This window comes from Saccoglossus kowalevskii, chromosome 11, assembly GCF_978046115.1.
Source record: "Saccoglossus kowalevskii chromosome 11, keSacKowa6.1, whole genome shotgun sequence".
In the NCBI taxonomy this organism is placed as follows: Eukaryota; Metazoa; Hemichordata; class Enteropneusta; family Harrimaniidae; genus Saccoglossus; species Saccoglossus kowalevskii.
Window position 1 is genome coordinate 9,545,451 of NC_140651.1, and position 16,313 is coordinate 9,561,763.

At 32.8% G+C, this 16,313-nt stretch overlaps 1 protein-coding gene across 2 annotated transcripts in view; it reads right to left on the reverse strand.

Moving 5' to 3' along the window:
• Positions 1-1,397: 1,397 nt before the first annotated feature.
• LOC102807261 (protein-glucosylgalactosylhydroxylysine glucosidase-like) overlaps positions 1,398-16,313 on the reverse strand; it is a 68,288-nt gene continuing 53,372 nt past the window's right edge. The window contains exons 6-10 of one of the 2 annotated variants that reach the window (XM_085505732.1): positions 15,486-15,695; positions 12,025-12,234; positions 10,120-10,349; positions 8,558-8,858; positions 1,398-3,955 (exon numbers count right to left, since the gene is read on the reverse strand). In XM_085505732.1, the coding sequence (XP_085361858.1) occupies positions 3,870-3,955; positions 8,558-8,858; positions 10,120-10,349; positions 12,025-12,234; positions 15,486-15,695 (1,037 nt within the window). In that variant the 3' untranslated portion in view covers positions 1,398-3,869. Of the gene's footprint in view, positions 3,956-8,557; positions 8,859-10,119; positions 10,350-12,024; positions 12,235-15,485; positions 15,696-15,769; positions 15,980-16,313 lie in introns of both variants that reach the window. The other variant, XM_085505733.1, reaches the window with a different exon arrangement.

Consider the following 16,313-nt stretch of genomic DNA (forward strand, 5'->3'; position numbering starts at 1 on the left):
ATAAGTTGGATGATTCAAGTGAGACAGATTTATTAATTACCCCGAATACTTGTATTGTTAAATTAAATACATTTTTAACACTTTGTGTGCAATTGTGAGCTTTTGGCAACACATAAAATGATTGTACAGTTTGCTGCTCCCTACATGAAATATCAATAAAAATTGACACAATGTTTGATTATATCTGAACTTGTCTGTATGGTTTCAAAAAGATGATGGGATTTAATGAATATTTCACAAAATGTGAAAATATTTGAACTCATTTTTATAAATACCAAGAATTTATTCATTTTCCAATAAATTGCACTTTCGAGCAGTATATTACCGTAATTTTAAAAAAGTTCGGGGTCACCAGCATAATTTTCAAGAAAATGATGTATTTAAATGGATAGTGTCCATTTTTTCAGTATTATAACGCTTTTACCATAGGTTCCTATGGCAGGGATATTATGCCATATCTCAAACTGTAGTATGGTGACATAGGCTGAAAAAAATCAAAATTGTTGTTGTCAAATCTGGGTTTTAAAAATTGTTTTAAAAGTATCAAAAAAGGCCATTTTTCTTTAACATTATGTTCTATGGAATTGTTCTAAAATTAGCGATTTAAAAAAAATAGTTTCACAAAATATGTAACAAAAGAATGCCATTTCATGATGCAATAGGACATTTGCTTCATGATTTTACATAATACATAATAAATGTGAACTTTTTTCAAATATTATGAGTACCTTATGGCTTAATAGCTTAATACACTTTATTACACAAGTTATTTGCATTTATATATATGAAAAAACACATGCCTTTATGAAATTTATTGTATAGTTCAAATACCAAATTTTGCTTCATTAATTTTGAATCATAAATATTATCAACATTTTATGAAAACTTACAGATATTAAACAGCACAATTACTAGTGTATACAATGTGACCATAATGCCATGAAAGAAATGTATTGTCATAAAAATTGGCAGAGATCTAAGTATTCAACCAGGACTCACAGGAACACCAAACTGTCCAGCTCAGTATGACTTAATGAAATCAGCAAGCAATCAACATCCTGTTCATGACAAGGGAAAGTTATTTAGTTCTCATGGACCTCTGTTTACAATTTGATAACATTTATAGCGGGGGAGTTGTCACCTGCGCATGCGTCAGATGGGCATAGTGTGTCTCTGTTTACAAACAAGTGTCTACCCATGAGCCTTTGCATTTTTAGCGTGTGTTGTTATCATCGCTTGGGACTCAATTCCTGTGATCCATAGAAACAGTAAATAAGTTTGGACAACCATCTTTTCACCGTGATCCCTCAAGCCACAATGGTTACCTGTCAACTATTTTTACATTTGAATGTTGCTATAGAAACAGCATTGACAAATCAATAAAGTATGACACAGTATTTTACCTGAAAAACAACAGTTTATTTTCAAGAATAACACCATCATGCTGAAGTAAATAAAATGTACTTGTAAATGTTTTTACTAAAAAAAATTCACCCAAGATGCATGCATTCGGTATAAAAGTATAACGGCAAATTTGAAATAGTTCATCTAATACACGACTGGAGATATGATTCATTTATTATTATTAAATTACACAATTTTTGGGCATTTTTGTAAATCCGGTTGATACTGTGTAGCATGTACAAAATAAATAATTCATATCTATTATTCAAATATTTGACAAACATTGCTCAATGAACTGAGATGACAAAATAATTACAGTATCCACCAATACTGCCTGTAAGTGAAGATGTTTCAGTCGTCATTCAAACTTCCATTGTAAAAGCGTCCTCTATAGTGGCATTTGTAATAATTTTGTTTTTAACTTGGAAATGTAGAGGTTTTTCCAATTCCCAAACTGAATACTGTAAAATATTTTATTTTAGCTGGAATTAATTTTCGCTGAAAAAACTTTTTGAGTGTTCAGTATGGAATTTATTTTCACTGTTTTTTGATGAGTTGAATGTTAAATATAGGAAAAAAGGTATATTAACTGGATTTTATTTTCACTGAATCATTTCTTCAGCAAAAATAGCAAAATTTAATTCCAAGCGAAAATAAAGTATTGCACAGTATTCCTTCAACATGTTGTTTCCATGATGTAATTCTTCCAAACCATTCTAATTAAATTTTTTTTAAATGATAACTTAAAAAAGATTGCCCAAGGTCACTATAATTGAATTACCGTAACTAGATTCTACTTCCATTTAATTATGGATATATTTGATATTAACCAGCCTCATTTCAGATATTTTTCATACAATAAAATTTGCACTGAATATCATAAATTGTGTATTAAAATATTAAAAATTAACATGGCAACAGTTAAATCAACACTGTATTTATTTTTTCTAAAATAAAACTGTCTTGAAGTTACTGCAAAATGGCAGTACGACAATGTTTTGATGTACAGATGCAGCCAGTTAGGCACAAGTTTTTCCTGTAAAACAAATTAGTGAAATTGAAAAAAATAAAAAACAGTGATAATTCCTGGTTGGCATTCTCAAATTTTTAAGTTTTTCTTGGCATTGAGTTAGTAATGTAAATGAACTGCATTCATCTTCATTATATGCCTTCTAACCCCCTCCTCCATAGAATAACATTTGTACCCTCAGATTCTAGTTCTACTCTATACTCGCAAAGTTCAAAATAAAATATCAACATCAAAAATATCCCTATTTCAATCAACAATACCCTTTAATACCCTGTAAACCAATTCAAAAAAACAACAAGGTACCAGTTTTTCTAATCTAAATATTTGCAGTTGCATTATCAGATATATTTGAAGCCTTTGACATATAAAATGCCATATAAACCAACTAAAACCTGTTTGAATAAAAGCCAAACATTATCTAACATTTTGTAGATTCAGTTGGGAATCAGTTTTTAGTATATTAAATATAGCATTCTCAATAAATCACAATACAATTTGAATTATTTCCCATATATTTTGCGCCTTTTCCTTTTAAATTTATATGACTATTGTTGCAATTGTGGCCAAGTGAACTTGAAACATTTTATACATCCTTGGCTAGATGTGCTGAGCCTGTTCTGAAGTCTGATTCAAAACAGCGTTGCATGCTGGGATTTTAGATAGTCAAGATAAAAAAAAAAAATTATCCGGTAGGCACTGAGCATCAAGTTACCACCACTACTACTACTACTGATTATGGTTCATGGCTCATTTTACTACTTATGTTAAAGACTTTAACTTCGATAAGCAGATAATACCACTGTAAAGGGTGGTGGTCATCGTGCAGAAGGTAAACAAATAATGTATTTTACACACATTGCGTATGTCACTATGAATCCCATATCGAATACAACACGACTCAACAATCATTGTCTTTTTAAAAAACCACAGTCATCATGTCATGTTTGGTATGGGTCCCATACAACAAATACAATGCATGTAAAATGCAAGAAAGTAGCAACCTACTTGCACTGATGAATGTGTCACTTCTGTTTGAAAACGAGGTTGGGCTATACATGGTAATGGAAATATGTACATGTGGAGATGTAAATATACATATGGGTAACTTTGTGATTTACATTTCATATGTACATGTATTTACATAAACACTGGCAACTTGGCATTAAATACCTCAATCGAGGAAAATTCGTATGAATTTTCCTCCATTCTGCAACATGTAGCATGCAACTATGAAAGCATGCAGTTTTCCACTGTTTTTCTTTTCTGTGAAATATTTCACTTCAGCCTCAAATATCAATTAAAACAGACTACCATGCAAGAAAGTGCTCTCTAAATTCGTTTTCAACAAACACACGCAACTCCAAAATCATTTCATCATAAATCGTCTAACCAATAGCAATCCACATGGTTCATGTCTTCAATCACTGCTGCCATTTTAATGTTCAGACATTTTAAACAGTTGAGCTGTTTTCATGGTTGGAATTATCTGTGCTTTGCCTCTTGTAATCTGGACACGTTTTCCTGGAAAGCAGAACAAAGTGAATATTTGATTAGACTTCCATGATGCATTATTTTCTTTTTCGTAATCACAAAATCATGATTCCACTGTATCATACAATAAATTCACACACTCTGTGGGAGTAAGAGTTATTATTTGAGTGACCTTAAAATTATATACATTTGAAAGTAACATGCTCATTTTTGCAGAAGTTACATACAAACATTGTTGTGTAAGAAAAATACTGCTTGCCAGTGGTACTGTAGCGAAAACCAATCAGTTTTGAAACAGTGCACACATTTCGGGTCTTCTGAGGAGATAACTTTTAAATATTACAAGTAACTGTGCCATTGAATCAACTTTCATCTTCTGCAATGTTTAATACTGTAGAATACTTTATTTTCGCTTGGAATTAAATTTCTTTATTTCCGCTGAAGGGATGATTCCGTGAAAATAAAATCAAGCGAATATACTTTTTTTCCTATATTTCACATTAAACTCATCAAAAATCAGTGAAAATAAATTCCAAGCAAAACGCCTAAAAAGCCTTTTCAGCGAAAATTAAATCCAGCGAAAATAAAGTATTCCACAGTATTTGATTTTTAAAAACTAGAATCCCACAAAAATATTTGCTCTATTGGAAGTGCATCTCTGATAAAAGCTTACACAAACTATTGTAATAATGATAATAACTTTATTGCATCCTTAGAAGTACAAATGTTCTATTGGTTTACAGCAATAAATGTAAACAAGCAGCCTGTCGGCTGAGATAGCTCCGCTGTTAGCAATGCACATGGCAATTAAAGAACAGAAGATATCATTAGAAAATGAACAAATCTGAGAGAGGTCCACATGTAGTACCTATATGTATAATATATCAAAGCAATTGGACTTGCGGTTTTCAACAAGAAGTCAAAAATATCACTTCTTACCAAAAATTACAAAATAATTATTAAAAATTAAAGAATTAAAGATATCATCATGAAATGAACAAATCTGAGAGAGGTCCACATGTAGTACCTATATATGTGCCGTAATATCAAAGCAATTGGACTTGAGGTTTTTAAAAAGAAGTCGAAAATATCACTTTTTACCAAAAATGACAAAAATATTCACCAAAATTAGAGAATTAAAGATATCATTACAAAATGAACAAATCTGAGAGAGGACGGACAATCACTCATATGATAAGCTCCGCTCGACAAAGTCGACAGCGGAGCTAAAAAAGAAAAAATCGAAAAAAAAAAATCAAGGCATTATATCCAAAGAAAGCTCATTTCTTAAAATGAATGATTTATGTAAAAATTCCCCTAAAAGTTTAATTATATTTCTGTCATTACCTTTCATTAAATATGTGAATTTTTGAAGGTTGTTAATGATCTCTTTGGGGAATAAAATACTGGAAATAAAATCATGAATATAAATACTGGGTCATTAACAAGCAGCCTCTCGGCTGAGATAGCTCCGCTGTTTGCAATGCACATTTCAATTATAGAACAGAAGATATCATTAGAAAATGAACAATATGAATACCGGTAGTATCAATGCAATGGGACTTGCGGTTTTTAACAAGAAGTCGAAAATATCACTTTTTACCAAAAATGACAAAAATATTCACCAAAATTAGAGAATTGAAGATATGATCATGAAATCAACAAATCTGAGAGAGGTCCACCCAAGGTACATACACACCAAGTATCAAAGTATTCAGGCTTGTAGTTTTCAAGAAGAAGTTGAACAAGCAGCCTATCGGCTGAGATAGCTCCGCTGTTAGCAATGCACATTTCAATTAAAGAACTGAAGACATCATTAGAAAATGAACAATATGAATAGTATCAAAGCAATCGGACTTTAATACAGTTTTTAATAAGAAGTCGAAAATATCACTTTTTACCAAAAATTACAAAAATATTCACCAAAATAAATTAATTAGAGAATTGAAGATATGATCACAAAACGAACAAATCTGAGAGAGGTCCACATGTAGTACCTATATATGTAATATCAAAGCAATCGGACTTGCGGTTTTTAACAAGAAGTCAAAAATATCACTTTTTACCAAAAATTACAAAAATATTCATCAAAATTAGAGAATTGAAGATATCATCACAAAATGAACAAATCTGAGAGAGGTCCACATGTAGTACCTATATATGTAATATCAAAGCAATCGGACTTGCGGTTTTTAACAAGAAGTCAAAAATATCACTTTTTACCAAAAATGACAAAAATATTCACCAAAATTAGAGAATTGAAGATATCATCACGAAATAAACAAATCTGAGAGAGGTCCACATGTAGTACCTATATATGTAGTATCAAAGCAATTGGACTTGCGGTTTTTAACAAGAAGTCGAAAATATCACTTTTCACCAAAAAATGACAAAAATATTCACCAAAATTAGAAAATTAAAGATATCATTACAAAATGAACAAATCTGAGAGAGGTCCACATGTAGTACCTATATATGTAATATCAAAGCATTTGCACTTGCGGTTTTTAACAAGAAGTCGACAACAAGCAGCCTGTCGGCTGAGATAGCTCCGCTGTTAGCAATGCACATGGCAATTAAAGAACAGAAGATATCATCATGAAATGAACAAATCTGAGAGAGGTCTACCCAAGGTACATATACACCAAGTATCAAAGCATTCAGGCTTGTAGTTTTCAAGAAGAAGTCGAAAAAGTAAAACATTGACACGGACGACGACGACGGAGACGACGGACAATCACTCATATGATAAGCTCCGCTCGACAAAGTCGACAGCGGAGCTAAAAATATTCACCAAAATTAGAGAATTAAAGATATCATTACAAAATGAACAAATCTGAGAGAGGTCCACATGTAGTACCTATATATGTAATATCAAAGCAATTGCACTTGCGGTTTTTAACAAGAAGTCGAAAATATCAGTTTTTACCAAAAATGACAAAAATATTCACCAAAATTAGAGAATTAAAGATATCAACATGAAATGAACAAACCTAAGAGAGGTCTACCCAAGGTACATATACACCAAGTATCAAAGCATTTAGGCTTGTAGTTTTCAAGAAGAAGTCGAAAAAGTAAAACATTGACACGGACGACGACGACGAAGACGGACAATCACTCATATGATAAGCTCCGCTCGACAAAGTCGACAGCGGAGCTAAAAAGTAAAACATTGACACGGACGACGGACAATCACTCATATGATAAGCTCCGCTCGACAAAGTCGAAAGCGGAGCTAAAAAATTATTTAGTTGAGACACACCTCCGTAAACACATTAAAATATGATTTAGTTTAGACACACCTCCACCATTTCCGTAAACACATTAAAATATGATTTAGTTGAGACACACCTCCGCCATTTCCGTAAACACATTAAAATATGATTTAGTTGAGACACACCTCCACCATTTCCGTAAACACATTAAAATATGATTTAATTGAGACACACCTCCGCCATTTCCGTAAACACATTAAAATATGATTTAGTTGAGACACACCTCCACCATTTCCGTAAACACATTAAAATATGATTTAGTTTAGACACACCTCTGTCATTTCCGTAAACACATTAAAATATGATTTAGTTTAGACACACCTCTGCCATTTCCGTAAACACATTAAAATATGATTTAATTGAGACACACCTCCGCCATTTCCGCAAACACATTAAAATATGATTTAGTTGAGACACACCTCCGCCATTTCCGTAAACACATTAAAATATGATTTAGTTTAGACACACCTCCGCCATTTCCGTAAACACATTAAAATATGATTTAGTTTAGACACACCTCCGCCATTTCCGTAAACACATTAAAATATGATTTAGTTTAGACACACCTCCGCCCTTTCCGTAAACATATTAAAATATGATTTAGTTGAGACACACCTCTGCCATTTCCGTAAACACATTAAAATATGATTTAGTTGAGACACACCTCCGCCATTTCCGTAAACACATTAAAATATGATTTAGTTGAGACACACCTCCGCCATTTCCGTAAACACATTAAAATATTATTTAGTTGAGACACACCTCCGCCATTTCCGTAAACACATTAAAATATGATTTAGTTGAGACACACCTCTGCCATTTCCGTAAACACATTAAAATATGATTTAGTTGAGACACACCTCCGCCATTTCCGTAAACACATTAAAATATGATTTAGTTTAGACACCTCCGCCATTTCCGTAAACACATTAAAATATGATTTAGTTGAGACACACCTCCGCCATTTCCGTAAACAGATTAAAATATGATTTAGTTGAGACACACCTCCGCCATTTCCGTAAACACATTAAAATATGATTTAGTTGAGACACACCTCCGCCATTTCCGTAAACACGTTAAAATATTATTTAGTTGAGACACACCTCCGCCATTTCCGTAAACACATTAAAATATGATTTAGTTGAGACACACCTCTGCCATTTCCGTAAACACATTAAAATATGATTTAGTTTAGACACACCTCCGCCATTTACGTAAACACATACACTACTATTTTGATTTGATTTTAATTTTTTGGATCATTGGTTGTGTGTGAAAAAACAACTATTCTGATCATATTTTTATTGTGTTGTCTGTGGGGAGTTTAGTTGCAGTCTGAGGCCTCAAGTAATATTACCTGGTTCGAGCATAGTCTTCTGTCCCTTGAACACTAATGTTAAATCTGGATACCCGACAGAATGTTCCGTCATATTGACAGTTACTAGGTCATTCAGGATTACAAAATCCAAGGATGATCCCAGATAATCGATCCCGGTGATATTGAATCTTGTAGTTGCTGGAGGCAATACAGGATTGAATTCCAAGTAATCTGGATACAAACGAAAGCCACCATATCCAAATAAGACAGCCTGCAAAAAACCTCCCATCCCTGTGCAGAAATTAACAGCACCAGTTCCGTCAGATACTTCGGACCATACCTAGGCAGTCAAGAAAATCGTATCAATAAATCTGAAATCTTATTAATGAATATTCAACATAATTTGAAGATAATACCACTTTCCCACTCTTTGGATGTGTTCTAAACACACTCTAAAAATAGTGTAAATGCACATACTGGTATTTAATTTCAAAATTTTAACCATACTCATTTGATTTTAATCAGTTTTCAGATTCTATAATTGTAAATTTATTTGAACATCATGAGCAACACCTATATTTGGAAGTTATGATTTGACTATTCATGAGCAACGCCTGTATTTGGAAGTTATGATTTGACTATTCATGAGTAATGCCTGTATTTGGAAGTTATGATTTGACTATTCATGAGTAATGCCTGTATTTGGAAGTTATGATTTGAATATTCATGAGTAATGCCTGTATTTGGAAGTTATGATTTGACTATTCATGAGTAATGCCTGTATTTGGAAGTTATGATTTGAATATTCATGAGTAATGCCTGTATTTTAAAGCTGTGATTTGAATATTCATAAGTAATGCCTGTATTTGAAAGCTATGATTTGACTATTCATGAGTAATGCCTGTATTTGGAAGTTATGATTTGACTATTCATGAGTAATGCCTGTATTTGGAAGTTATGATTTGACTATTCATACTGGTATTTAATTTCAAAATTTTAACCATACTCATTTGATTTTAATTCAGTTTTCAGATTCTATAATTGTAATTTTATTTGAACATCATGAGCAACACCTATATTTGGAAGTTATGATTTGACTATTCATGAGCAACGCCTGTATTTGGAAGTTATGATTTGACTATTCATGAGTAATGCCTGTATTTGGAAGTTATGATTTGACTATTCATGAGTAATGTCTGTATTTAGAAGTTATGATTTGACTATTCATGAGTAATTCCTGTATTTGGAAGCTATGATTTGACTATTCATGAGTAATGCCTGTATTTGGAAGTTATGATTCGACTATTCATGAGTAATGCCTGTATTTGGAAGTTATGATTTGACTATTCATGAGTAATGCCTGTATTTGAAAGCTGTAATTTGAATATTCATAAGTAATGCCTGTATTTGAAAGCTATGATTTGACTATTCATTACTAAGAGTCACTAAAAAAACTAATCAGATTATGATGCATGAATTGTATGTTTGTTCATAGTGGTTGTTAATTTTTGTTCTGTAAAAAAACATCAATGCCAAGAAGTTTTTCGTCACTATAAAATACAACAATAAAAGCACATTTCACTGTATTTAATAATTTTTACCTTGAACGGCTCTTGTATGTTTGTAAAGCTACGATTGAAGACATCATTTGCTCTACTAACATTTCCTAGTTCTAACCAACCAACTGCAATCAATCCCCATGTCATGGCTGGGCCATGGTCATCAGTGTATTTTTCGTAGTACGCCAAATCGTTTTTACGAATCTCTTTCGTCATATTGTACATAAGTGGAAAACCTAACAGAATAACATCGGCTTGCTTCACAATGGTTCCTAAAAAAAAATAAAACACAATGTAGCAATATTTTCAAGGGGCATCCATTTCTAATATGTGTTGAGTATTAAATAAACTCAAATAATACTGACTCACTTACAAAGCATTGAAAATATGTTTCCATCACAATTTTGTAATCACTTCCTAATAGACGTTCACTATGAGATTCAGCATTATGCATGAAATCGAACGTAAAAACAGGACAAACAATGATCATAGTGGCGTAGTGGTGTCAAAACATTGTTTCGACAAACGAGAAATATTTTTTGGGTATTTCCACGACTAATAATGTGCTTTACACATTTGATGATGATGATGATCTCAATGATATGCTCCCATATCAATGATAAGTATTTCGACATTGAATTATAAAATTCAATTTCAAAATCTAATCATTTGATTTTTGCGGCAGACATTTGATCTGCGTCTTTCACACATTACGCAAAATCTCATAGTAAACGAAAAATCACCCATTCACGTGACTTCAAGAAAATCTTTTCATTTTGTTCACAACAAATGCATACACTTATAAATCTCTGGCATTACTAATATTACAGCAAGTCTTAGAAGTGTTGGTACAACAAACTTGCTCCTACATTCTTAACAGCTTATGTTTTAACTAAGCAGGTGGGCCTATAGTTTCAACAATTAATATGAATGAAAACATGTATATTTGTTCAATACTCCATACTGTATACCAAATTCATCATAAACTAAAAATGTGCAATTGCAGGAAATTAAAACTACTAATCCACAGATGCAGTGATTTTTATTGTATATACCAAAATAATGCATGCACGCGCATATTTAAGAATTTCATTGTTACATAGAGTAATCACTAAGATGTGTGCTACAAGAAAGACGTTTTCATTTCATGATAAATCTCATGATAAATCATAGTCCAATGTATCTATCAATATGAAACAACAACACTCCTAATTACAAGATCACATCTATTTTGCATCTTTAATCACTTTAGTATATTTGATATACAGCTGCATTTTGAAAATCGATTTACAGAGACACAGTCCTTCTTTCTGTTGTTGCCAATTACAAGTAACTAACGAAACACAATTTTAAAGTTAATGAAGGCCTAAGGAGTATGCAGAATATCTCTTTAACACTGAGTGCTATAATTTTGTCTGCAGAGATATTGGTGCAACATTTTGACTATTTTATATATTTTCTCTAATTTCGAACCAAACGGACATAATTTCCTGTTAGTTTCAGGTCTTGATTAAAATTCGTTGTGAATAGTTACAAAAGTTGATCATGACTGTAAATGATTAATTTTCGCTGGGTTTAAATTTCGCTGATTTAGCATTTCAGGCATATTTATTGGGTTTTAAGTTAACGGTTTTATTATTTAGATAATGTGTTCTATGCTAAATTTTACATATTCACTGGGTTTTAATTTTCCAGTCAGCGAAATAAGCAAAATTAAAACCCAGTGAACAATTAATCCTTTTACAGTACACATGTAATTGGAGTTTTAGTATTCTATTGTCCATTCTTGTTGCAAAATGGATTGGTCCATAATGGGTGTGAACACTTGCTGACCCCATCAACTCAAGTAGCCTACCTGCTTATTCACATTTTCAGCAAATTAGTGAGCAAAGTTTGCTACTTCCAAGACTTGCAGTAATTTATCACAAAGTAAGATTGTAATCCTACCTCTGGTATAGCCATCATATTCTGGATGATATTGGTTTTCCTTGTCAAACGGTATATATAGTTTATCTGCAATAGTTTTGTATACGTTTGGTACAGTTGTGTTAATGAATTTGCCAGCGTAGTACGGCAGCATCAGACTGAGCTTGGCTATTACATTAGTGTACGCTGAGTTATTGACATTTCGCTGGTACTCATCTGGGCCCATGACATCTGTAGAAAAGACAAAAGGAGAGAAGATAAGACGAGTTTGTGTCTAGGGACATTTCACACTACAATGTATAAGGTTGAAGAAATTTAATTTAAAAGGCAGTGGTTGTCACGATGTGCTCAATACGGGTCACATGTGATATATACAATGTTTACACAATATTTGTTGAATGTGTGCTGCATATTGCCTTAAATTAAATTTAAGGCTACATTCTGTGAAAATAATAGTTAGTATTGTACTGATATATGGGAACTCAAACTCGAAGTGATTCACAGAGCTGGTAATTTCCAATGATCATGAAAGCTAACATTTTTAACTTAATTATGACATGGTACAGGGTACATAATAGACAGCATAGACAAATGACTAATAGTCGTTTTTCTGCTCCTTGTGACATTTTCGTTTGAGTACCAATATATCGTTATACTATTACTACTTATAATTACTTATATACTTGATTATTACATCATGATTTCTGAAAAGTTGGGAATATACAAGTTGGTGACCACATTCATCATCATTAAACACCAAACAGAATTTTATCCACAAATAAAACACTTTACAACTAATACATGCATAACCCTGTAAATATAAAGGGATAAACGTGGTAACATGCAGAAGATCTGAAAGTACTGTAGGTAAGTTCACACTTGTATTAAGAGGTTAGGATGAGAATACCACAAAGTATGCTTCAAGACAGTACATGGCTGATGTGTAGTGGAGGTTGATGCAATCCTGTACTGCCTGAATGCATACTTTGCGGTACTCTCTTGTAACCTTATTAAACATATTTTTTCTGCTTGTAGTAATATTTTATATAACAGCCAGAAATGGCAATGTTTCACAAACTGTTGTTGTTCAGTGACAGGATTTTATTTCTGTTGTGCGTCATCTCGCTCTTGCATCAAATGTCAAAAAAGGGAAAAGTTAATGTGACATCAATAAACGTAAGGGAAAATCGGAATGTTGGAATGAATGCAGATATAGCTTTTAAAAGAATGGTAAATTTTCATTGTTTTGGGTGCTAGATCTATAATGAGGTTATTACGAGGATACCTCGATGCAACAATTTACTGTCTGAGTGCATACTTTGAGGTAACCTCGTAATAACGTTATTATACATCTTTTCCTTCCAAGGATACATCATGGGAATGCCGAAATCCAAAATGTTTAGAACAGAATCAGCAAACTTAATATGAGGCTATTACGAAGATACCTCAAAGTATGCACAAAGTAGAGAACGCTTACACACGTAATCATTTCATATTTGGAATTCGCATTTCCTAATATGGTAGGATGAAAATACCTGTAAAATACCGCAAAATTACAGCACGCTGTAACTTATGGCGTTATGGTGACAGACGTATAATAATACAGGTTATTATTAAGATCATCCAAATAAAACATTCTCAAAGCATCAAGTTTTTCGTTGTTGACATACTCACAAGAATGAGAATTGATCAGTCTCTGCCAAAGGTAAATTTTAATAGTGAAATATTCATGGAAATGAACACTAACAATGTAAAAATAAAGACCAGATCAGCAAATAAACCATTAAAAATTCCCTTGTACAGAAAATGTTAACATACTGTAACCTGCATAATTTTAGCAACTGGATTTTAGGATTTGATCATTTTTATAACATTTCTGAGTTTAAATTTTAAAATTTTGATGCTGCAATGTTTAATGATTTTAACGAAATTTGCAAAAAATTTTCTTCAGGAAATTAAAGTGACTGACAGTAACCACATCAATGTACTACATGTATTGTGAATAATTTGTTGCTAAGCTTTATCATCATTTATATGCAGTTTTATGTGCTCAAAATAATAATTTAGTGTGTTAAATATATCAAACATTCAGTAAGCAGGTCACCAACGGTAAACTTAGTCAAAGCTTGGAGATTAGAAAAAGAGCAAAAAATACCACTGTACAAAGAAGGTAGTAACGACTAATTAAAGCATGCACGACACTGTACATTTCACAAAAATAAACAGTTAGTTGATTATATATAACACGAGACACATAAAAAAGTCGTAGCGTCTTCAAAACATCATGCGGGATTTGACAAACGTGAAACAATTTTTTGGGGCATTTCCATGTTTAATAATGTGCTGTACACATTTGAAGATGGTCAATTTTGATGACGGTCAATTTTGATGAAGAAAGTGTATATCAACGCAATATTCCTCACTGAAAGACATGAATTTTGACATTAAGCTGTGAAAAAGAAAAATTCAAGTTCAAAATCAAATCATTTGGTTTTCGCGGCAGAAGTTCGAACCGCGTCTTTCATACTTCACGCAAGATGTTTCAGTGATTCGAAAATCACCTACCAGGGTATTGCATATGAATTTTAAAATGTGAGTGGATACCATATTTAGACATTGATGTATATTTGTTTTCAAGTGAACGGGAAAAATTGAAATGTAGGTGGTCTCAACAAAACCAGGAAGCCATATATTTTTTGTTTTTCACTTCAGCCAGTATTTGATTCAAAGTATGTTCAATGAGCTATCAGCTGAAGTTTTACATCACTGCTCTTGAAACAGATGCTGTGCTCCACAAATCACAAGGGGAACTCTCCTCTGCCTAAAACTGAGTATATCTAGTATGCTTTTCTGAGAAACTACAGCACTTTCACCAAACCATACATATAGTGAGCAACTAATAGCAGAATAGGTAAGTATAATAATAGCTGCATGGATAAATAGATGGGAATCGGAGACGATGGCAATTTTCACAGTTGCTATGGCTGTCAACCTACCGGGTATATTGTAACCAACAAAACTATGGTATTAACAAGAAATTAGACAATGACTTTTTATTCTGTGAACTATTAAATTTGCCATCAATAGAAGATTTTCTGTTCAACTGCAAGATTTCATGAGTTGCGTCGAATGTCTGCGACAACAATTTGATTTTGAACTCAAATTTCTTTATTTCATAGCTCTCATCAAAAGGCCCATCTTTGACAGGGGAATATTGCGTTTGAATACCTTTACTTCATCAAAATTGACCAGCATCAAATATGTACAACACATTATTTGATTTCATGCATACCGCGGGGTCTCGCGATGAACAGAAAATGGTCTATTAAAACCTTGTACAAATTCCAAATGCTTAGTTATAGCTACAGTTAGTTGTTCAGCAATACAAGGAGGGAGAGTGGAAGCTGGGAGAAGTATGACATCACCACACAGTAACCGTAGCAACAGCAGGATCGATCAAGGATCGTGAACTTTGACCTTACCATTGATGACATAGGCTTTCCTTGTATCATTCCATACAGCTCGACATTTCCAAAATTCAGCAATATTCAGTATCGTTTTAAAACCTTTCTCTGATTTTAGAAACTTCTGATCTCCAGTTGATGCGATGTATTGCTGAAGAGCAAACGCAATGTCCCCGGTAATGTGCTGCTCATAGTCACGGGTATCTGGAGCCGGATCTACTTCAGTCCCTGGAGGAAAGAAAGAAAACAATCGAACAACATGCAAACTACTTAGATAATGAAAAAACTGTAATGGCGCTCACCGTTGATAATATACAGTTTTTTTGTTGGATCAAATACAACTCTGTTGGCCCAGAAGTCTGCTACAGCCATTACCAACTCAAATCCCCGATGGTTCGTCAGGAAATCGGTATCCCACGTCACTGACAGGTACTGTTGCAGTGCATACGCTATGTCTCCAGTAATGTGGATCTCATTTTTGGAATAAATTGGTCCAGGGCAAACTTCTACACCTGACAAATATATGGTAGAAACATAGCAACCACGACAACAAATTTTCACTCAGTGTCAATTGAAACAAGATAAAAAAAAATACATGTCAATTAATAATTGGATTGACAAGTTAGATTTATAAGTTTTCTATCCTTGCCTGTTGGAAAAAAAGTTTTGTTACGAATTTAGTGTGGATTATGTGTTGCATTTTTAGATATTTTTGTACAAGGCAACACTTTTTTGCAAATGCTCAAACGTAAACAATGTATTTTGTCCATAAAAACCATACTACAAATCTCCTAATCTAATTATCTGTATTATGGAAAGTTAAAAATCTGTGGTCATAGCAGTTTG